Consider the following 24,643-nt stretch of genomic DNA (forward strand, 5'->3'; position numbering starts at 1 on the left):
ATACGTCTGTATGGACAGGCGTTTGTATTGGTAAGACGTATGTATTGGTAAGACGTTTGTATGGACAGGCGTCTGTATTGGTAATACGTCTGTATGGACAGGCGTTTGTATTGGCAGACGTATTACCAATACAGACGCCTGTCCATACAAACGTCTTACCAATACAAACGCCTGTCCATACAAACGTCTTACCAATACAGACGCCTGTCCATACAAACGTCTTACCAATACAGACGCCTGTCTATACAAACGTCTTACCAATACAGAAGCCTGTCCATACAGACGTATTACCAATACAGAAGCCTGTCCATACAGACGTATTACCAATACAGAAGCCTGTCCATACAAACGTCTTACCAATACATACGTCTTACCAATACAGACTCCTGTCCATACAAACGTCTTACCAATACATACGTCTTACCAATACAAACGCCTGTCCATACAAACGTCTTACCAATACATACGTCTTACCAATACAGACGCCTGTCCGATACAGACTCCTGTCCATACAAACGTCTTACCAATACATACGTCTTACCAATACAAACGCCTGTCCATACAAACGTCTTACCAATACAGACGCCTGTCCATACAAACGTCTTACCAATACAGACGCCTGTCCATACAAACGTCTTACCAATACAGACGCCTGTCCATACATACGTCTTACCAATACAGACGCCTGTCCATACAGACGTATTACCAATACAGACGCCTGTCCATACAAACGTCTTACCAATACAGACGCCTGTCCATACAAACGTCTTACCAATACAGACGCCTGTCTATACAAACGTCTTACCAATACAAACACCTGTCCATACAGACGTATTACCAATACAGACGCCTGTCCATACAAACGTCTTACCAATACAGACGCCTGTCCATACAAACGTCTTACCAATACAAACGCCTGTCCATACAAACGTCTTACCAATACAAACACCTGTCCATACAAACGTCTTACCAATACAAACGCCTGTCCATACAGACGTCTTACCAATACAAACACCTGTCCATACAAACGTCTTACCAATACAAACGCCTGTCCATACAAACGTCTTACCAATACAAACACCTGTCCATACAAACGTCTTACCAATACAAACGCCTGTCCATACAAACGTCTTACCAATACAAACACCTGTCCATACAAACGTCTTACCAATACAGACGCCTGTCCATACAAACGTCTTACCAATACAGACGCCTGTCCGATACAGACCCCTGTCCGATACAGACCCCTGTCCGATACAGACCCCTGTCCAATACAGACCCCTGTCCAATACAGACCCCTGTCCCATACAGACTCCTGTCTGATACAGACTCCTGTCCATACGGCCTTGCCTGTCCATACGGCCTTGCCTGTCCATACGGCCTTGCCTGTCCATGCGGCCTTGCCTGTCAATACGGCCTTGCCAATAAAGACGCCTTACCAATACAGACGCCTGGGCAGGGAGTGAGCAACATGACACAGAAACATCAAAACAAAGGGACACAAAAACAGCAGCAAACAAAGATGTGTGTGCAACATGTCATCATAGTGGATGATTTCAGCTGGCAGCTGAACTCTAATCTCAGAGTTGATGTCTTGAGTGTCTGCTAATGTATTGCATATGCGTGGAGTAAGTGCTTTGTGTACTATTTCATCCTCTCCTGTGTCAGAGGAAGGGTCTGAGTGAGTATATGAATGCTCGTGAACCCCACCTTACCTCTCGCCTCACATTGTGCTAATGTGATCAATTATCTGAGAGGGTTCCAGACATTAACTCTGAACTTTCCAGGGCTAAATTAGCACCCCTTCCCTCGCAAATTAAATCAACAATCCACACGCAGGGCAGAGAGGCCTGTGCATTCACTCTCCTCGCAGGCCTTAATGGATGACCATACTCTGGCTTAGCAGGTCATATTAGCACTCTGCTCTTGAAAGCTAAATTAGCGCCGCTCTGCTCCCCCTTGGCAAGCCTTTTCTGCCTGCTGGGGTCCCCAATGGTCCTACTATGCCATGTAGAGTAAGACTAACACGTAAGTGCGTGTGTGCGCGTACTGTGCACTGTGCCAACAAAGGACCCTCCCTGGACGTGTTTCGGACAGCTGTCTAATTTGTTTGTGTTCTTTGGAGCCAATAGTGTCTCTCCCTGGGGTCCCTGTGACGTAATGTGCACAGAGAGCAGAGCGTACATATATACACACACATCCACCGCAACACGCCTGGCAGCGATCCAACGCCAGCCAGGCATTATTGTTGGAGCAGTGTGATTGGTAGTGTCTCTAGGCTAGACTGTGCCACAGAGAGAGAGAGAGGGTGGCAAGAGGACGGAGGGTGAAGAGGAGAAGGACATTTCAAGAAAAGGGATAGAGGATGGAATTGAATGCTAGCCTATTTTGCACAATATGTACGCTCTGGTCAGGAGGGCCATAACAATGACAAGGCATTATACAGTGAATATCATTATGACTTCTTCATCCTCATCCTAGCCTTCACTCTCTCAGTTTTGGCTGTTTGTGTGTTTACTGTTTACTGAAACCAACTAGTTATTTTAAATGCTAATTCCCTCTTGCCATATTTTCCGCATGCTCGGCAACTCACTAGAGCAAGGACTCTGGGAACCGTTTCCCTTGCAGCAGATTTCATGAGACAGAACAGCCAGCCTCTTGTGTGTCACGACCCGCTTTCACCCCCTCCTCCTCCTCCTCTACTGCTCTCTCCCTTTTCTGCTCTCTAACATTTTTCCTCTCATCCTATCTCTCCTCCTCTCTTCTCTGCCTTATTTCTTCTCATTTATGCTTTGCATCACTTCTTTTACCATTTAGTTTTCTATCCCTCTTCGTTCCTGCCCAGCTTGCCTCACTTTGCTTTTTCAACTCTTTCTACCTCCGCCTCACCTCCAGTTATTTTAACTCATCTCTCCCTCTTCATCTCTCTTCCAGTGGAGCTGAGAGCCATGGGGAGTTACCCGACCCAGACAAGGCCAGCAGGTTGTGGGATGAGCTGGCTCACGTCGGCCTCCCAGGAGATGTGGACGTCCAGTCTTTCTTTGAGGAGTCGGGGCAGTGCTTGGCGCATCACTGTTGTGCGTTGTGGTCGCAAGGCGTGTGTGAAGGCGAGGGACAATCACTGCTCAACGTGGACATAGCCATCGACTCAGGGAGCACAGAGGTGAGCAGCCCACAGTCCTCTCATGATAAAACGTCTATTAAGTAAATGGGATTATACACTCTATAGAGAATATGATTTAACTGTGTCTATAGATAAGGGTTTCCGTTAGCAAAATGTGACCAGCAGCATTTTAATTGACCGGACATTTGAGAAACTTACCAGACCCATATGTAATGCATTGGCTGTGTAACCTAGTTAGGACGTCCAACCACTTGCTCAGAATGTCAGAAATCAAATTTAGATTGCAAAGGTGTGTGTCCTTCTTACCGAATTTGAAGATGCTAGAATAACTGTCCACATTTACGTTTCCTCAGCCAACAAGATGAGTAATGAACAGCAAAATCACTAGTCTATGTCAATCTACTATCCAGCATAGTAGAAAAGTGTACCTATTCTGTTGGTCAGCTTGTCGTTCTATGTGAGAAAGAAATGGCCTATTCTAAACAAACTCTGGGACATTTGGTATTTGGTATTTTTTAGGATCCCCATTAGCTGTGGCAAAAGCAGCAGACTCTTCCTGGGGTCCACACAAAACATGACACAATACAGAACATTAATAGACATCTCAAGGACAGAACTACATCAATTGGAAACAAGGCATACGTGCCTACATATCAATACATACACACAAACTAGGTCAAATAGTGGAGAGGTGTTGTGCCGTTAGGTATTGTGCCGTTAGGTGTTGAGCCGTTAGGTATTGTGCCGTTAGGTATTGTGCCGTAAGGTATTGTGCCGTTAGGTGTTGTGCCGTTAGGTGTTGTGCCGTTAGGTGTCGTGCCGTTAGGTGTCGTGCCGTTAGGTATTGTGCCGTTAGGTGTCGTGCCGTTAGGTATTGTGCCGTTAGGTGTTGTGCCGTTAGGTGTCGTGCCGTTAGGTGTCGTGCCGTTAGGTGTTGTGCCGTTAGGTGTTAGGTATTGTGCCGTTAGGTGTTGTGCCGTTAGGTGTTGTGCCGTTAGGTGTTGAGCCGTTTGGTTTTGTGCCATTTGGTTTTGTGCCGTTAGGTGTTGTGCCGTTAGGTATTGTGCCCTTAGGTATTGTGCCGTTAGGTGTCGTGCCGTTAGGTGTTGTGCCGTTAGGTATTGTGCCGTTAGGTGTTGTGCCGTTAGGTGTTGTGCCGTTAGGTGTTGTGCCGTTAGGTATTGTGCCGTTAGGTATTGTGCCGTTAGGTATTGTGCCGTTAGGTATTGTGCCGTTAGGTGTTGTGCCGTTGTGTCGTTAGGTGTTGTGCCGTTAGGTGTTGTGCCGTTAGGTGTTGTGCCGTTAGGTGTTGTGCCGTTGGGTATTGTGCCGTTAGGTGTTGTGCCGTTGTGTCGTTAGGTGTTGTGCCGTTAGGTGTTGTGCCGTTAGGTATTGTGCCGTTAGGTGTTAGGTATTGTGCCGTTAGGTGTTAGGTATTGTGCCGTTAGGTGTTGTGCCGTTAGGTGTTGTGCCGTTAGGTGTTAGGTATTGTGCCGTTAGGTATTGTGCCGTTAGGTATTGTGCCGTTAGGTGTTGTGCCGTTAGGTGTTGTGCCGTTAGGTGTTGTGCCGTTAGGTGTTAGGTATTGTGCCGTTAGGTATTGTCGTGCAGTTTGGTGTCGTGCAGTTTGGTGTCGTGCAGTTAGGTGTTGTGCCGTTTGGTGTTGTGTTGTGCCGTTTGGTGTTGTGCCGTTTGGTGTTGTGCCGTTTGGTTTTGTGCCGATTGGTGTTGTGCCGTTAGGTATTGTGCCGTTAGGTATTGTGCCGTTAGGTGTTGTGCCGTTAGGTGTTGTGCCGTTGGGTGTTGTGCCGTTGGGTGTTGTGCCGTTAGGTGTTGTGCCGTTAGGTGTTGTGCCGTTAGGTGTTAGGTATTGTGCCGTTAGGTGTTGTGCCGTTAGGTGTTGTGTTGTTAGGTGTTAGGTATTGTGCCGTTAGGTGTTAGGTATTGTGCTGTTAGGTGTTAGGTATTGTGCCGTTAGGTGTTGTGCCGTTAGGTGTTGTGCCGTTAGGTGTTGTGCCGTTAGGTGTTAGGTATTGTGCCGTTAGGTGTTGTGCCGTTAGGTGTTGTGCCGTTAGGTGTTGTGTTGTTAGGTGTTAGGTATTGTGCCGTTAGGTGTTAGGTATTGTGCCGTTAGGTATTGTGCCGTTAGGTGTTGTGCCGTTAGGTGTTGTGCCGTTAGGTGTTGTGCCGTTAGGTATTGTCGTGCAGTTTGGTGTCGTGCAGTTTGGTGTCGTGCAGTTTGGTGTCGTGCCGTTAGGTGTCGTGCCGTTAGGTGTTGTGCCGTTAGGTGTTGTGCCGTTAGGTGTTGTGTTGTGCCGTTTGGTGTTGTGCCGTTTGGTTTTGTGCCGTTTGGTTTTGTGCCGTTTGGTTTTGTGCCGATTGGTGTTGTGCCATTAGGTATTGTGCCGATTGGTGTTGTGCCGTTAGGTGTTGAGCCGTTAGGTGTTGTGCCGTTAGGTATTGTGCCGTTAGGTGTCGTGCCGTTAGGTGTTGTGCCGTTAGGTGTCGTGCCGTTAGGTGTTGTGCCGTTAGGTATTGTGCCGTTAGGTGTTGTGCCGTTAGGTGTTAGGTATTGTGCCGTTAGGTATTGTGCCGTTAGGTGTTGTGCCGTTAGGTATTGCGCCGTTAGGTGTTGTGCCGTTGGGTGTTGTGCCGTTAGGTGTTGTGCCGTTAGGTGTTGTGCCGTTAGGTGTTGAGCCGTTAGGTGTTGTTTTATCTGTTTTTTTTTAGGTTTGCTGTTCAGGTTTGCTGTTCATTTGAGCAATATGAGATGGAATGGAGTTCCATGCAATAATTGCTCTATGTAATACTCTATGTTTCTTGATTGTTTTTGGTTGCCCACTTTGTCAATGAAGTAATCATTAAAATAATTGGCAACATCAAATTGTTTTGTGATAAATAAGCCATCTGATTCGATGGAATTTGTCTTTCTGCCCATCATTTCATTTAAACAACTCAAGTTTTTGTCCCATCAATCTTTATATCATTGATCTTGGCTTCAGAATACAGTTTCTTCTTCTTTTTGTTGAGTTTAGTCACATCTCCTAATTTGCAGTAAGTCAGCCAGTCAGATGCGCAGCCCCTCCTTTTGCCCCATCTCTTTCAACCATTCAGTTTATAAATTCCTCATCAATCCATGGAGCCTTAACTGTCCGTTTCTTAACAGGTGCATGTTTATCAATAATTGGAAGAAGCAATTTCTTAAATTCATCAAGTGCAGCGTCTGGATGCTCCTCATTAATCACATCAGACTAACAAATATTTTAACATCATCCACATAGGAGTCACAGCAAAATCTTATACACTATTTTAGGCCCAGCTGTTGGAACTTTGGCTTTCCTGGATCTAGCGACTATATTGTGATCACTGCATCCAATGGGTACAGATACAGCTTTAGAACAAAGTTCTACAGTATTAGTAAAAATGTGATTGATCTTGTTCCTGTAGTGTTTGTAAACACCCTGGTAGGTTGATTAATAACCTGAACCAGATTACAGGCACTAGGCACTGGTTACAGTAAGAAGCTTCCTCTTGAGCGGACAGCTTGATGAAAACCAGTCAAGATTCCCCATGAAAGTCGACCTCTCTTTTTACATCACATACACTGTCAAGCATTTCACACATATTGTTTAGATATTGACTGTTATTACTTGGTGGCCTACACTACCGGTCAAAAGTTTTAGAACACATTTCTTTATTTGGACTATTTTCTACTTTGTAGAATAATAGTGAAGACATCAAAACTGTGAAATAACACATGGAATCTTGTAGTAACCAAAAATGTTATATTTTATATTTGAAATTCTTCAAATAGCCAACCTTTGCCTTGATGACAGCTTTGCACACGCTTGGTATTCTCTCAACCAGCTTCACCTGGAATGATTTTCCAACAGTCTTGAACCAGTTCCAACACATGGAACATATATGGCTACATATGAAGCAATTCCCACAATAGGGCTATCTTCTGTATACCCCCCACCTTGTCACAACACAACTGATTGGCTCAAACACATTAAGAAAGAAAGAAATTCCACAAATTAACTTTTAAGAAGGCACACTTGTTAATTGAAATGCATTGCTGGTAACTACCTCATGAAGCTGGTTGAGAGAATGCCAACCGTGTGCAAAGCTGTCAAGGCAAAGGGTGGCTATTTGAAGAATCTTACATATAAATTATATTTAGATTTGTTGAACACTTTTTTTGGGTGCTACATTATTCCATATGTGTTTTTCATAGTTTTGATGTCTTCACTATTATTGTACAATGTAGAATATAGTAAAAAGAAAGAAAACCCCTTGAATGAGTAGGTGTGTCCAAACTTTTGACCGGGGCGGCAAGTAGCCGAGTGGTTTGGGTGTTGGACTAGTAACCGAAAGGTTGCAAGATCGAATCCCCGAGCTGACAAGGTAAAAATCTGTCGTTCTGCCCCTGAACAAGGCAGTTAACCCACTGTTCCTAGGCCGTCATTGAAAATAATAATTTGTTCTTAACTGACTTGCCTAGTTAAATAAAGGTAAAATTAAAAAATAATGAATTAAATATATCAACATCCGAAAAGAAAAGGCTTTAGATGTGCCAAGTGAATCTGCAACCACAACACTTCAATAACACTTGACATAAGATCTTCTCTCAGCATTACAGGGATATGGCTCTGAATATATACAGCAACACCTCCCCCACAAGCATTTCTGTCTCTTCTATAGGTTTTATATCAATGAATGTTATCTGATGCAGCAAGTTATTGATTTCATGAATTTTATTTCTAGGGATACATATATTAATGTGCACTATTTTCAGGCCTTTCCTGGGTAGCTTATCAGAGACAGACATAACACTGAAAAAAGCAGACAAAGCAAGAGAAAGAAATATACATTCAGCAGTCCATTAATAAATTGGTGTGTGTGCGTGCTGCGGGCCTGAAGCTACAAACCCATAGGCTTGGCTCTCATCCCTACCAGGCTTCTGGGAGGGAGGGTGGACAATGAGCCTGTCATAGTGGATGTAAGCAATGTCCCCACGTGCTCTAGCAGCTTTCATGGCTGGGATCAGTTCTTTACTCTTCTGGCGCACAGCTTCAGGATAGTCCTCGTTGAGGAAGATATACAGTTGAAGTCGGAAGTTTACATACACCTTAGCAAAATACATTTAAACTCAGTTTTTCACAATTTCTGACATTTAATCCCAGTAAAAATTCCCTGTCTTAGGTCAGTTAGGATCACCACTTTATTTTAAGAATGTGAAATGTCAGAATAATAGTAGAGAGTATTTTTTATTTGAGCTTTTATTTCTTTCATCATGTTCCCAGTGGGTCAGAAGTTTACATACACTCAATTAGTATTTGGTAGCATTGCCTTTAAATTGTTTAACTTGGGTCAAACGTTTTGGGTAGCCTTCCACAAGCTTCCCACAATAAGTTGGGTGAATTTTGGCCCATTCCTCCTGACAGAGCTGGTGTAACTGAGTCAGGTTTGTAGGCCTCCTTGCTCGCACACACCTTTTCTGTTCTGCCCACAAATTTTCTATAGGATTGAGGTCAGGGCTTTGTGATGGCCACTCCAATACCTTGACTTTTTTGTCCTTAAGCTATTTTGCCACAACACTTTGGAAGTGTGCTGAGGGTCATTGTCCATTTGGAAGACCCATTTGCGCCCAAGCTTTAACTTCCTGACTGATGTCTTGAGATGTCGCTTCAATATATCCACATACATTTTCTGCTTCATGATGCCATCTATTTTGTAAATGGCACGAGCCCTCCTACAGCAAAGCACCCCCACATTCAGAGGTCTGTAACCACCCATTCAGAGGTCTGTAACCACCCATTCAGAGGTCTGTAACCACCCATTCAGAGGTTTGTAACCACCCATTCAGAGGTTTGTAACCACCCATTCAGAGGTCTGTAACCACCCATTCAGAGGTTTGTAACCACCCATTCAGAGGTTTGTAACCACCCATTCAGAGGTTTGTAACCACCCATTCAGAGGTTTGTAACCACCCATTCAGAGGTTTGTAACCACCCATTCAGAGTTCTGTAACCACCCATTCAGAGGTTTGTAACCACCCATTCAGAGGTCTGTAACCACCCATTCAGAGGTCTGTAACCACCCATTCAGAGTTCTGTAACCACCCATTCAGAGTTCTGTGAGCTTTGTTGGTGCTAATGCTACAGTAGACACTGTGGTAAGCCACCATGAATCTATACAGCCTTCACTGTTGGGTGGCCTTTTCCTTTTCACAGCTGAGAGAGGAGAGAGCAGCACTGACAGAGACCATCTTTACCAGCCTTCCTGATCATCTCTCTCTCTCTCGCTCCACCTTCTCACCCCCCTTGTCACCCCCATTAGCAAATCAGCAGCTCCCTTCTCAACTGAATAAAAACATCAGCCCTCCTTGTTTCCTTCATCTGCTCTGGTTAGAAAAGAGTTGAGGAGAGATAACAATATGGTGGAAGTTCATCATTAGGCTGACTTTTACCTGGTCAGTTGGTTCAGGTTAGTGCAGATGAAGGAGAGGAGGCAGGACTGTGTTTGGGGAAGAACTCCTGGGAAAGTCTGAAGAGACCAATACATGTGATATGACACTTTGGGAGAGAAGTGTGAACATCAATGGGCTAATCATGGTGTGACAAATGGAGCAGAATTTAAGTTTTTGATCAAGAAGAACTGAGAGAATGGATGGGTCGTTTCAAGGGAAACGTGTACAGAAAGGGGAACCATAGACTTGCATGAGCAATGTTTTCTGCTACAGAAAATAATTTACTTTAAAACTCTTATGTTTCCCATTGTAGTAGGGTTTTCATATTGTGTCTGTAGGTATGGTAAGGGTCTGGATCTGACTCCCGGTTTAGACCAGGTTACTTAACGCGCTTTGTGCTGATGTAAAATGAATGCATATGATTGATTGACTGGCTGACTGACTCCTCTCTGTCCCCCTCTCTCTAGCACTGTGCATACTGTTAGTCTGACTCCTCTCTGTTCCCCCTCTCTCTAGCACTGTGCATACTGTTAGTCTGACTCCTCTCTGTTCCCCCTCTCTCTAGCACTGTGCATACTGTTAGTCTGACTCCTCTCTGTCCCCCTCTCTCTAGCACTGTGCATACTGTTAGTCTGACTCCTCTCTCTAGCACTGTGCATACTGTTAGTCTGACTCCTCTCTGTCCCCCTCTCTCTAGCACTGTGCATACTGTTAGTCTGACTCCTCTCTGTCCCCCTCTCTCTAGCACTGTGCATACTGTTAGTCTGACTCCTCTCTGTCCCCCCTCTCTCTAGCACTGTGCATACTGTTAGTCTGACTCCTCTCTGTCCCCCCTCTCTCTAGCACTGTGCATACTGTTAGTCTGACTCCTCTCTGTCCCCCCTCTCTCTAGCACTGTGCATACTGTTAGTCTGACTCCTCTCTGTCCCCCCTCTCTCTAGAACTGTGCATACTGTTAGTCTGACTCCTCTCTGTCCCCCCTCTCTCTAGCACTGTGCATACTGTTAGTCTGACTCCTCTCTGTCCCCCTCTCTCTAGCACTGTGCATACTGTTAGTCTGACTCCTCTCTGTCCCCCCTCTCTCTAGAACTGTGCATACTGTTAGTCTGACTCCTCTCTGTCCCCCTCTCTCTAGCACTGTGCATACTGTTAGTCTGACTCCTCTCTGTCCCCCTCTCTCTAGCACTGTGCATACTGTTAGTCTGACTCCTCTCTGTCCCCCCTCTCTCTAGCGCTGTGCATACTGTTAGTCTGACTCCTCTGTGTCCCCCCTCTCTCTAGAACTGTGCATACTGTTAGTCTGACTCCTCTCTGCCCCCCTCTCTCTAGCACTGTGCATACTGTTAGTCTGACTCCTCTCTGTCCCCCCTCTCTAGCGCTGTGCATACTGTTAGTCTGACTCCTCTCTGTCCCCCCTCTCTCTAGCACTGTGCATACTGTTAGTCTGACTCCTCTCTGTCCCCCTCTCTCTAGCACTGTGCATACTGTTAGTCTGACTCCTCTCTGTCCCCCTCTCTCTAGCACTGTGCATACTGTTAGTCTGACTCCTCTCTGTCCCCCTCTCTCTAGCACTGTGCATACTGTTAGTCTGACTCCTCTCTGTCCCCCCTCTCTAGCACTGTGCATACTGTTAGTCTGACTCCTCTCTGTCCCCCTCTCTCTAGCACTGTGCATACTGTTAGTCTGACTCCTCTCTGTCCCCCCTCTCTCTAGCACTGTGCATACTGTTAGTCTGACTCCTCTCTGTCCCCCCTCTCTCTAGCACTGTGCATACTGTTAGTCTGACTCCTCTCTGTCCCCCTCTCTCTAGCACTGTGCATACTGTTAGTCTGACTCCTCTCTGTTCCCCCTCTCTCTAGCACTGTGCATACTGTTAGTCTGACTCCTCTCTGTTCCCCCTCTCTCTAGCACTGTGCATACTGTTAGTCTGACTCCTCTCTGTCCCCCTCTCTCTAGCACTGTGCATACTGTTAGTCTGACTCCTCTCTCTAGCACTGTGCATACTGTTAGTCTGACTCCTCTCTGTCCCCCTCTCTCTAGCACTGTGCATACTGTTAGTCTGACTCCTCTCTGTCCCCCTCTCTCTAGCACTGTGCATACTGTTAGTCTGACTCCTCTCTGTCCCCCCTCTCTCTAGCACTGTGCATACTGTTAGTCTGACTCCTCTCTGTCCCCCCTCTCTCTAGCACTGTGCATACTGTTAGTCTGACTCCTCTCTGTCCCCCCTCTCTCTAGCACTGTGCATACTGTTAGTCTGACTCCTCTCTGTCCCCCCTCTCTCTAGAACTGTGCATACTGTTAGTCTGACTCCTCTCTGTCCCCCCTCTCTCTAGCACTGTGCATACTGTTAGTCTGACTCCTCTCTGTCCCCCTCTCTCTAGCACTGTGCATACTGTTAGTCTGACTCCTCTCTGTCCCCCCTCTCTCTAGAACTGTGCATACTGTTAGTCTGACTCCTCTCTGTCCCCCTCTCTCTAGCACTGTGCATACTGTTAGTCTGACTCCTCTCTGTCCCCCTCTCTCTAGCACTGTGCATACTGTTAGTCTGACTCCTCTCTGTCCCCCCTCTCTCTAGCGCTGTGCATACTGTTAGTCTGACTCCTCTGTGTCCCCCCTCTCTCTAGAACTGTGCATACTGTTAGTCTGACTCCTCTCTGCCCCCCTCTCTCTAGCACTGTGCATACTGTTAGTCTGACTCCTCTCTGTCCCCCCTCTCTAGCGCTGTGCATACTGTTAGTCTGACTCCTCTCTGTCCCCCCTCTCTCTAGCACTGTGCATACTGTTAGTCTGACTCCTCTCTGTCCCCCTCTCTCTAGCACTGTGCATACTGTTAGTCTGACTCCTCTCTGTCCCCCTCTCTCTAGCACTGTGCATACTGTTAGTCTGACTCCTCTCTGTCCCCCTCTCTCTAGCACTGTGCATACTGTTAGTCTGACTCCTCTCTGTCCCCCCTCTCTAGCACTGTGCATACTGTTAGTCTGACTCCTCTCTGTCCCCCTCTCTCTAGCACTGTGCATACTGTTAGTCTGACTCCTCTCTGTCCCCCCTCTCTCTAGCACTGTGCATACTGTTAGTCTGACTCCTCTCTGTCCCCCCTCTCTCTAGCACTGTGCATACTGTTAGTCTGACTCCTCTCTGTCCCCCTCTCTCTAGCACTGTGCATACTGTTAGTCTGACTCCTCTCTGTCCCCCCTCTCTCTAGCACTGTGCATACTGTTAGTCTGACTCCTCTCTGTCCCCCTCTCTCTAGCACTGTGCATACTGTTAGTCTGACTCCTCTCTGTCCCCCCTCTCTCTAGCACTGTGCATACTGTTAGTCTGACTCCTCTCTGTTCCCCCTCTCTCTAGCACTGTGCATACTGTTAGTCTGACTCCTCTCTGTCCCCCTCTCTCTAGCACTGTGCATACTGTTAGTCTGACTCCTCTCTGTTCCCCCTCTCTCTAGCACTGTGCATACTGTTAGTCTGACTCCTCTCTGTTCCCCCTCTCTCTAGAACTGTGCATACTGTTAGTCTGACTCCTCTCTGTCCCCCCTCTCTCTAGCACTGTGCATACTGTTAGTCTGACTCCTCTCTGTCCCCCCTCTCTCTAGAACTGTGCATACTGTTAGTCTGACTCCTCTCTGTCCCCCCTCTCTCTAGCACTGTGCATACTGTTAGTCTGACTCCTCTCTCTGTCCCCCTCTCTCTAGCACTGTGCATACTGTTAGTCTGACTCCTCTCTGTCCCCCCTCTCTCTAGCACTGTGCATACTGTTAGTCTGACTCCTCTCTGTTCCCCCTCTCTCTAGAACTGTGCATACTGTTAGTCTGACTCCTCTCTGTCCCCCCTCTCTCTAGAACTGTGCATACTGTTAGTCTGACTCCTCTCTGTCCCCCCTCTCTCTAGCACTGTGCATACTGTTAGTCTGACTCCTCTCTCTGTCCCCCTCTCTCTAGCACTGTGCATACTGTTAGTCTGACTCCTCTCTGTCCCCCCTCTCTCTAGCACTGTGCATACTGTTAGTCTGACTCCTCTCTGTTCCCCCTCTCTCTAGAACTGTGCATACTGTTAGTCTGACTCCTCTCTGTCCCCCCTCTCTCTAGCACTGTGCATACTGTTAGTCTGACTCCTCTCTGTCCCCCCTCTCTCTAGCACTGTGCATACTGTTAGTCTGACTCCTCTCTGTCCCACCTCTCTCTAGCACTGTGCATACTGTTAGTCTGACTCCTCTCTCTGTCCCCCCTCTCTCTAGCACTGTGCATACTGTTAGTCTGACTCCTCTCTCTGTCCCCCTCTCTCTAGCACTGTGCATACTGTTAGTCTGACTCCTCTCTGTCCCCCCTCTCTCTAGCACTGTGCATACTGTTAGTCTGACTCCTCTCTGTCCCCCCTCTCTCTAGCACTGTGCATACTGTTAGTCTGACTCCTCTCTGTTCCCCCTCTCTCTAGCACTGTGCATACTGTTAGTCTGACTCCTCTCTGTCCCCCTCTCTCTAGCACTGTGCATACTGTTAGTCTGACTCCTCTCTGTCCCCCCTCTCTCTAGCACTGTGCATACTGTTAGTCTGACTCCTCTCTGTTCCCCCTCTCTCTAGCACTGTGCATACTGTTAGTCTGACTCCTCTCTCTGTCCCCCTCTCTCTAGCACTGTGCATACTGTTAGTCTGACTCCTCTCTGTCCCCCCTCTCTCTAGAACTGTGCATACTGTTAGTCTGACTCCTCTCTGTTCCCCCTCTCTCTAGCACTGTGCATACTGTTAGTCTGACTCCTCTCTGTCCCCCCTCTCTCTAGCACTGTGCATACTGTTAGTCTGACTCCTCTCTGTCCCCCCTCTCTCTAGCACTGTGCATACTGTTAGTCTGACTCCTCTCTGTCCCCCCTCTCTCTAGCACTGTGCATACTGTTAGTCTGACTCCTCTCTGTCCCCCCTCTCTCTAGCACTGTGCTTACTGTTAGTCTGACTCCTCTCTCTGTCCCCCTCTCTCTAGCACTGTGCATACTGTTAGTCTGACTCCTCTCTGTCCCCCCTCTCTCTAGCACTGTGCATACTGTTAGTCTGACTCCTCTCTGTCCCCCCTCTCTCTAGCACTGTGCATACTGTTAGTCTGACTCCTCTCTGTCCCCCCTCTCTCTAGCACTGTGCATACTGTTAGTCTGACTCCTCTCTCTGTCCCCCCTCTCTCTAGCACTGTGCATACTCTTAGTCTGACTCCTCTCTGTCCCCCCTCTCTCTAGCACTGTGCATACTGTTAGTCTGACTCCTCTCTGTCCCCCCTCTCTCTAGCACTGTGCATACTGTTAGTCTGACTCCTCTCTGTCCCCCCTCTCTCTAGCACTGTGCATACTGTTAGTCTGACTCCTCTGTGTCCCCCCTCTCTCTAGCACTGTGCATACTGTTAGTCTGACTCCTCTGTGTCCCCCATCTCTCTAGCACTGTGCATACTGTTAGTCTGACTCCTCTGTGTCCCCCCTCTCTCTAGCACTGTGCATACTGTAAACGCCTTGGAGCCTCCATCAAGTGCTGTGCTGAAGGATGTGCTCGACTGTACCATTACCCCTGCGCGGGGGCGGCTGGGACTTTTCAGGATATCAGGAGTCTCTCCCTCCTCTGTTCAGATCACATAGAACTGGCCATCAGCAGATGTGAGTCCAGCAGCACTAGATATACATCTTCAGTTGAAACATTGCTGTCATAAGTAGGACCCAGAGTTTTTCTGGATCAGGATAAACTCTGGGCCCAGACATTAGCTACTCACAATCTCCATTCCCTAACCAAAAACATTCCATCTGAAATGTGTCCCTTTTCTCTTCCCCCCCCCCCCCCCCTCTCCTGCTCTCTCACCCCTCTCCTGCTCTCCCCCCTCTCCTGCTCTCTCCCCCCTCTCCTGCTCTCCCCCTCTCCTGCTCTCTCACCCCTCTCATGCTCTCTCACCCCTCTCCTGCTCTCACCCCTCTCCTGCTCTCACCCCTCTCCTGCTCTCTCATCCCTCTCCTGCTCTCTCATCCCTCTCCTGCTCTCTCACCCCTCTCCTGCTCTCTCACCCCTCTCCTGCTCTCACCCCTCTCCTGCTCTCTTATCCCTCTCCTGCTCTCTCATCCCTCTCCTGCTCTCTCACCCCTCTCCTGCTCTCTCATCCCTCTCCTGCTCTCTCATCCCTCTCCTGCTCTCTCACCCCTCTCCTGCTCTCTCCCCCCTCTCCTGCTCTGTCACCCCTCTCCTGCTCTCTCCCCCCTCTCCTGCTCTGTCACCCCTCTCCTGCTCTCCCCCCCCTCTCCTGCTCTCCCCCCCTCTCCTGCTCTGTCACCCCTCTCCTGCTCTCCCCCCTCTCCTGCTCTCCCCCCCTCTCCTGCTCTCTCCCCCCTCTCCTGCTCTCTCACCCCTCTCCTGCTCTCCCCCTCCCTCTAGTTCCAGACGACTCTATCTGTGCACTTTGTGACAGCCCCGGGGAGCTCCCTGACCAGCTCTTCTGTACCAGCTGTGGGCAGCACTACCACGGGTCCTGCCTGGACATGGCTGTGACTCCGCTGAGGAGGGCCGGCTGGCAGTGCCCCGAGTGCAAGGTCTGCCAGACTTGCAAGTGAGTCAGCTTTCCACTGCCCCATCCGTCCACCCACATACCTGACCCTGTATTGAGTTGTGTGCGTGTGTGTTGCCGTCATGTGTGTGTTGCCGATTTAGTTTGTGCTACCTCTGGTTTGTGAGTGTGGCACTGTTCTCTAGCCTTTGACCTCAACCAGACCAGTCACTGGTAGCAACTGAGTCTGCGATAAATTGACATCCTCTCTGAAATGTAGATTAGGCTAACACAATGACTCTTTGCCGTGTGATTTCTCAATATACATTAGTCTTGTAGATAAGGGCACAACCATTTTTAACACAACAGGAGCCTATAGACTACAGAGCCAAGACAAGCCATGTTGATGCCGACCATCTGTTATGTCAAAGAATACATCTCATTCATACCTCCTCTCCTTTTCCCTGTGCGTAGGAACCCGGGTGAGGACGATAAGATGTTGGTGTGTGACATGTGTGACAAAGGCTACCACACCTTCTGCCTGCAGCCGGCCATAGACGACATCCCTACCAACGGATGGAGGTGTCAGGTGGGAGATGTAACGGAAGCTGTGTTGTGTGTGCTGTGTTGTAGGTCTATGGAATGACTACATCATATAGATATGTTTGTTCTTCTATGGTATGTGAAGTGGACTAAAGGTTTGTCTTCATTTTCTGTGTCAATTTGTAAGAACGTTGGTTTAAAACTCCCACAGTTCCCATTGAGACATTCAGCTGTCGTCTAGGCTACCCGTGTTGAGAATATGACCTTTTTGGTGGTTGTATCTGTGCTTCCTGTGGTAAGGAAATGACTCACACATGCAGCCCTTTTAAAGGGTACATTTTAGCCTCAGACCCTGTAGCATTTCAGATAATGCGGCAGCCCGTGTGTGTGAACTGGTGAGTGTGTGGACTGGTGGGTGCGTGCGTGTGTGTGTGTACTGGTGTGTGTGTGTGGGTGTGTATGTGTGTTTTGGTGTGTGTGTGTACTGGTGGGAGTGTGTGTGTGTGTGTGTGTGTGTGTGTGTGTGTGTGTGTGTGTGTACTGGTGTGTGTGTACTGGTGTGTGTGTACTGGTGTGTGTGTGTGTACTGGTGTGTGTGTGTGTGTGTACTGGTGTGTGTGTGTGTGTGTGTGTGTGTACTGGTGTGTGTGTGTGTACTGGTGTGTGTGTACTGGTTTGTTTGTGTGTGTGTACTGGTTTGTTTGTGTGTGTGTGTACTGGTTTGTTTGTGTGTGTGTACTGGTGTGTGTGTGTACTGGTGTGTGTGTGTGTGTGTGTGTGTGTGTGTGTGTGTGTGTGTGTGTGTGTGTGTGTGTGTGTGTGTGTGTGTGTGTGTGTGTACTGGTGTGTGTGTACTGGTGTGTGTGTACTTGTGTGTGTGTACTTGTGTGTGTGTGTGTGTACTTGTGTGTACTTGTGTGTGTGTGTGTGTGTACTGGTGTGTGTGTGTGTGTACTGGTGTGTGTGTGTGTACTGGTGTGGGTGTGTGTGTATGTATTAGTGGGTGTGGGTGTGTACTGGTGGGTGTGTGTGTGTACTGGTGGGTGTGTGTATTGGTGGGTGGGTGTGTGTGTGTGTATTAGTGGGTGTGGGTGTGTACTGGTGGGTGTGCGGTGGGAGAATCAAACCGCATGCGTCGTCATCCCCTGCCTGTGGCCTCTACCCTCTTCCTCTGTTGGGGTAGGTGGCGCACAGTGCCTGTCTCGGCTGCCAATCAGCTGCTGTTGTGGTGGGTTAACATCCTATCAGCTGCAGCGGTGGTGGCGGGTGGGGACCAGACACCTGCCAGGTGGTGGAACATCCTCACACTCACTCAGTTTCTCCTTCTCTCTCTGAGTCAGCAGCACGGCAGGAACACAGTCCACACAACACAAGCAGCAGCCAACCCTCTCCATCTCTCTTCTCTCCCCCACTCTTGAGGCTGCTGCTTCACGCCAAGGCACTTTAGTTCTGACTGAAGCCTCATCTGAACGTCTTGGAGATGAATGAAAACCATATGATTAACAATCATTGCTCTAGTTTCCGTTGTGTTTCTATCTCTTTCCTACTCCAGAACTGCAGAGTGTGTATCCAGTGTGGTACAAGGACGAGCGGTCAGTGGCACCACACAAGCCTGCTGTGTGATAGCTGTGTCCAACATCAGGATCCCGCCCTTACCTGTCCACTATGTGCCTGTATCCTGGACCCTGAGCACCAAAAAGACCTGCTCTCCTGCCACAGCTGTAAAAGGTAGACACACAGAGAGCACGTCCATTGTTCATTCTGTTGTATATCTCCTTATGGAGTTGTTTTAGCCTCGTCTTTTTCTATTGATGTGTGGTGGAGTCCTACATCTTCATCTGTCCTCTGCTTCTAGATGGCTCCACCTGGAGTGCGAGCGCCAGTCGTCAGGCCAAGCAGACATCCAGCCCAGCCAGGGCTATGTGTGTTCAAGCTGCAGGCCTACTGGATCACCACCACAACAGGCCCCACTGCAGGCAGAGGAGGAGGCGGAGGAGATGGACACAGGAGGCCTAGAGCTGAGCCCACAGGCTGCTATTCAGATGCACACAGAATCAGAAGCGGTTGTTCCAACGCACACGGATCTAGAACCTGGAGCTAAGCAACTGTGGTCTCCTTCTCCAATGCACAACGACCCAGAAACGCAATTACAACCCGTTCCAATGCCCACAAATGCAGAACCAGAGCCTGTCCAAGCCACCAACACTGTCTGTGAGAACGTCCTTGAGGATAGGCAGCCACAGCAGGCTACATCAGACCAGCAGCCTGGTAAGTCTATCTTTTGTCTGACTGGGTTATTTGTGTCTACTCACAGAGGCAAACTGTGTATTATGGTTACCAAGGTTAGCCATGTGTTTGTTTTCCTGTATCCCCCTTAAGAGCGGTTTGGCAGGTGGACTCACTAGAGCGTGAGGGATTTGTTTGTCGCATGGCTTGGATTATTACTTTAGGATTGTTGAGAGGTGGTATGAAAGGAGAGAGGTGTGGTTTTCTGAGCATCCACGGTCGAGCAGCAGTATCACTGATTAAGTTATAAGTCCCTTGTTGTGTGTAGATGAAGGCAGTTTGGTCTGGATGAAGACCAGAGGGAAGCGTTGCTCTGTCTGCTCTCTCTCTTATTCTCTGCCATGGCTCACATCAGACTGACAGCCATTCATTATCAGGGGCTTGGTTTCTAAAGGCTTCAATAACCAGATGGGCTTCCATTATCACAAGATTAAAGCCATGAAAGCATTGTCTTTGTAATTATTTTGCTGTGAAAAAGCAGCACTTTGTAGCCTATTCTTCCGTTGGTTCTCCTGAGGAGATGGTTTCTTGTTGCTCTCTGTCCTTGTTTCATAGCATGACCTGGGTGAACAGAACACCTGCCTACTGGTTCGTGTTCAGTAGGGTACACCACACTGTGGCAAAATGTTTTGCAATGGAAAACAAAAATCTGTGCTGTTAATTAGAAGTACAGGTTAGAAATAGAGGTCGACCGATTTATGATTTTTGTCTACCATTGTCTATTATTGGAGGACCAAATAAAGCCCATACCAATTAATCTGACGATTTTGATATATATTTTTGATATATATTTGTAATAATGAGAATTACATCAATACTGAATAAACAATGAACCCTTTTATTTGAACTTAACAAAATCTATTTCGTCTCAAATATATAATTAACATGTTCAATTTGGTTTAAATAATGCAAAAACACATTGTTGGGGAAGAAAGTAAAAGTGCAATATGTGCCATGTAAGAAAGCTAACGTTTAAGTTCCTTTTAAAAAAATAAAAAAAAAAATAAATAAATAAATATATATATATTTTTTTACCCCTTTTTCTCCCAAATTTCGTGGTGTCCAATTGTTGTAGGAGCTACTATCTTGTCTCATCGCTACAACTCCTGTACGGGCTCGGGAGAGACGAAGGTTGAAAGTCATGCGTTCTCCGATACACAACCCAACCTAGCCGCACTGCTTCTTAACACAGCGCGCATCCAACCCGGAAGCCAGCCGCACCAATGTGTCGGAGGAAACACCGTGCACCTGGCAACCTTGGTTAGCGCGCACTGCGCCCGGCCTGCCACAGGAGTCGCTGGTGCGCGATGAGACAAGGGCATCCCTAACGACCAAGCCCTCCCTAACCCGGACGACACTAGGCCAATTGTGCGTCGCCCCATGGACCTCCCGGTCGCGGCCGGTTACGACAGAGCCTGGGCGCGAACCCAGAGTCTCTGATGGCACATCTGCCATCCGGGAGGCCCGCACGTTTAAATTCCTTAATCAGAACATGAGAACATATTAAAGCTGGTGGTTCAATATTCCCAGTTCTTGAATATTCCCAGTTAAGAAGTTTTAGTTTGTAGTTGTTATAGGAATTATGACACGTCAACTATTTCTCTATACCATTTGTATTTCGTATACCTTTGACTATTGGATTTTCTTATAGACACTTTAGTATTGCCAGCCTAATCTCGGGAGTTGATAGGCTTGAAGTCATAAACAGCGCTTTGGGTCAAGCATTGCTAAGAGCTGCTCGCTAACGCAGTAAAGTGCTTTTTGAATGAATGCTTACGAGCCTGCTGCTGCCTACCACCACTCAGTCAGACTGCTCTGTCAAATATCAAATCATAGACTTAATTATAATAAACACACAGAAATACGAGCCTTAAATCATTAATATGGTCAAATCCGGAAACTATCATTTAGAAAACAAAACGTTTATTCTTTCAGTGAAATACGGAACCGTTCCATATTTTATCTGACGGGTGGCAATCCTAAGTCTAAATATTGCTGTTACATTGCACAACCTTCAATGTTATGTCATAATTATGTACACTTCTGGCAAATTAATTACTGTCTTTGTTAGGAAGAAACACAGTTCGTTAATGAGCCAAGCGTCCCAAACTGTTGCATATACCCTGACTTTGCGTGCACTGAACGCAAGAGAAGTGACACAATTTCCCTTGTTAATATTGCCTTCTAACATGCATTTATTTGAACTAAATATGCAGGTTTAAAACAATATACTTCTGTGTATTGATTTTAAGAAAGGCATTGATGTTTATGGTTAGGTACGTTTGTGAAGCGAATGTGTTTTTTTCTATAATGCGCTTTTGTTAAATCATCCCCTGTTTGGCAAAGTTGAATTAGGCTGTGATTCAATGATAAATTAACAGGCACCGCAATGATTATTTGCAATGCTGGACAAGCTAATTAAACTTGTAATATCATCAACCATGTGTAGTTAACTAGGGATTATGTTAAGATTGTTTTCTAAAAGATTGTTTTCTATAAGATAAGTTTAATGCTAGCTAGCAACTAACCTTGGCTCATTGCAGCCACAAGGTCCTTTTGATGCTGCACTCGCGTAACAGGTGGTCAACCTGCCACGCAGTTTCCTCATGGATTGCAATGTAATCAGCCATAATCAGCGTCCAAAATGGCCGATTACCGATTGTTATGAACTTGAAATCGGCCCTAATTAATCGGCCATGCCGATTAATCGGTCGACCTCTAGTTAGAACCTCCCTATTTCACTCCCTTTTAAGAAATATTCTCTATTGAGCACGCCCCTGGCGCCTATATTCCTCCTCTCTCTGTTATTATACCTTAGCAAGGCTTCTCTTCTCAATAGTTTCCATGGGCAACAGAGCCTATTGCTCACATACGTACTAGTAGCTATGCAGGCTACGTCTCTAGCATGAAAGGAGTGACCCTGAACGCAGTGACCCTGCTCTACAGACCCTAGGAGGGGCAGTACATATCCACTCAGGCCTGTGGGGCTTGGCTGCCTGAGGTAGAGTGCTGTAGCAGGTGAATGAGCTGCAGGGTATTACTATGGGACCTAACCTGGATGTCCACCCTCTGTCTAGACTAGACCTGACAAGACACAGGCAGACAGATCAGGAATCTGTGGTGGAGGGAGGGGAGCAGTGTTGATAATGACGGATAACTAGGGCTAGGCAATATGGCCTAAAACTCATATCTTGATGTTTTTTCTCTCCAAACTTCTGGGCGATTCACAATATATATCTTCATTTAAAGAAATATGTTTTCTCTAAATAAGCTTTGTTATACAGTTAAACGTCAAATCCACTGCATTTAAAACAGTCAACAACAATGTAATGAATTCAGAGGTTGTGTAATTATACCAATGCTGAATATATTCCTTCCACAACCATAAGACCCTCTAATAATTACATGATTTTAATCATGATCAAAATAGCTTTTTTTAATCACTGATCTGGCTTTCAGGTCCGTCTATAAAAATGTGCTTTTTGTTACAGATTTAACCAGAACCATGCATAATATGTAGCAGGCATTATAGAAAATGAACACGGGTCTCATAAACCATCTCTCAAGCACAAGCCCACGTGCTAGTGAGTAGCCAGCTAATATTTAAAGTTTAGTTCAATTAGATCTAGGTGTAATTTCACTGTCTCTGAATTCTGCTAACAAGGCAAAACAGTTGAATTGTTATGAATAGACCTTTCTGTCTGTCTCCAACGTTATGATAGCCTGTCCACTTTGTTCAGATGTTGAAATGTAGTGGTCTACCTTATTTCTCAGAATGAGTTGCCAATTCCTTATGTACTTGTTATATGGTTCTTGCAGGTTTATAAAACACACACTAAACAGCTAGTATAGCAATCTTTATTTGACTAAAATGCTGGTAGCCATATGTGGTATCGTATTGTGAGTGCGACAAACTGAGCATTCATTTCCCAGAATGAATGTTCATTCGTTTTAGTAGTGTCTGCTCTGCTCAAAATGTGAGGAGTTGAAACGGTTGGAAAGGTTAACTTCTCTATTACAATAAAGAATGTCTCCCTCCATGTGTTGTGGTGTCCATATGACTTCTGTTGGACCAAACCTCAAATGCAAATAGCGAGTTGAAACCGTTTGTCAGAGAGGAAGAAGTGATCTCTCATCTTTGTTGTTGTGATTGGTAGGGGAGGGGCTTGGGAGAAAGAGGCGAAGCGAGATCTTTCACTCTTGCCAAAATCTGTCCAAAATAAGCCATATGCGCTTAATTTGAAACTAAGCTTGTGGCCTGCTTTTGGGACAACTCCCATTGTTAGGGCAGAGCATCTCGTCATTATATACAGATCTCTGGTGTAAATGGGAACGTGCATAGCACAGAAGGAGCGAACAACACCAAAAAGACAATGTGAGAAGCGGACATAAACGCTCATAAAAACATAAATTGTAATTAATTGAATGAATTCTACATATTGCCCAGCCCTACGGATATCCAGGCAGTAAGACAGTGACGGGTCTATGCTTCGACATTCGTGGCTGTTTAAAACACCCCTGCTCCTTTCTTTACCACACACTCTCGCGTTCACAGACACACAGAAACACAGACAGGAAAGGGAGCGAACAACTTTGAAATCCTATTTGTATGTGTGTGGGCTCCTGTCCTAAGCAGCAGTGGTGTTGTTTTCTTGTGATGCTGCTGTGTGAGCTGCTGGCTGTGATGGGAGGCTGGTGATTAGGCCTGTGTGTTGGGAGGCTGGTGATTAGGCCTGTGTGATGGGAGGCTGGTGATTAGGCATGTGTGATGGGAGGCTGGTGATTAGGCCTGTGTGATGGGAGGCTGGTGATTAGGCCTGTGTGATGGGAGGCTGGTGATTAGGCCTGTGTGATGGGAGGCTGGTGATTAGGCATGTGTGATGGGAGGCTGGTGATTAGGCCTGTGTGATGGGAGGCTGGTGATTAGGCCTGTGTGATGGGAGGCTGGTGATTAGGCCTGTGTGATGGAAGGCTGGTGATTAGGCCTGTGTGATGGGAGGCTGGTGATTAGGCCTGTGTGATGGGAGGCTGGTGATTAGGCCTGTGTGATGGGAGGCTGGTGATTAGGCCTGTGTGATTGGAGGCTGGTGATTAGGCATCTGTGATGGGAGGCTGGTGATTAGGCCTGTGTGATGGGAGGCTGGTGATTAGGCCTGTGTGATGGGAGGCTGGTGATTAGGCCTGTGTGATGGGAAGCTGGTGAATAGGCATGTGTGATGGGAGGCTGGTGATTAGTCCTGTGTGATGGGAGGCTGGTGATTAGTCCTGTGTGATGGGAGGCTGGTGATTAGGCCTGTGTGATGGGAGACTGGTGATTAGGCCTGTGTGATGGGAGACTGGTGATTAGGCCTGTGTGATGGGAGACTGGTGATTAGGCCTGTGTGATGGGAGACTGGTGATTATTCCTGTGTGATGGTAAAGAACTTCTAGGGCACTTGGTCTACCAGCCTTTCATCTCTCTATTGATTGGGGCCTCCCTCGAGGCCAGAGGCTTAACACCAAGGGTTATATCCCTAAACTATACTTGATGCTTTAGCTCTGAAGTCAGGCGTCCTCGATCTGGCCCCTACATCCTCTACTCCACTCACTGCCCCTTCCAGTTTCACACATGTAGAGAGAAACTGTATGGGATCAATATCGTGCCAAATGTATTGTGTGAACACAACATGCATTTTGTCTTTGTGTATCATGATCTGTACAAATAAGTACCAATCCACAAAT

The 24,643-nt window shown here is 47.0% G+C and overlaps 1 protein-coding gene across 6 annotated transcripts in view; it reads left to right on the top strand.

The window, feature by feature from the left end:
- The window catches only part of LOC110530401 (histone-lysine N-methyltransferase 2C), a 139,395-nt gene that overhangs the window by 45,896 nt on the left and 68,856 nt on the right, over window positions 1-24,643 (top strand). For all 6 annotated transcript variants that reach the window (XM_036986029.1, XM_036986030.1, XM_036986031.1 and 3 more), the window contains exons 6-11: window positions 2,935-3,163; window positions 15,059-15,221; window positions 15,985-16,156; window positions 16,568-16,682; window positions 18,189-18,364; window positions 18,492-18,904. In XM_036986029.1, coding sequence (XP_036841924.1) covers window positions 2,935-3,163; window positions 15,059-15,221; window positions 15,985-16,156; window positions 16,568-16,682; window positions 18,189-18,364; window positions 18,492-18,904 — 1,268 coding nt within the window. The remainder of the gene's footprint in view (window positions 1-2,934; window positions 3,164-15,058; window positions 15,222-15,984; window positions 16,157-16,567; window positions 16,683-18,188; window positions 18,365-18,491; window positions 18,905-24,643) is intronic.

Source organism: Oncorhynchus mykiss, chromosome 8 (genome assembly GCF_013265735.2).
Source record: "Oncorhynchus mykiss isolate Arlee chromosome 8, USDA_OmykA_1.1, whole genome shotgun sequence".
Taxonomy (NCBI): domain Eukaryota; kingdom Metazoa; phylum Chordata; class Actinopteri; order Salmoniformes; family Salmonidae; genus Oncorhynchus; species Oncorhynchus mykiss.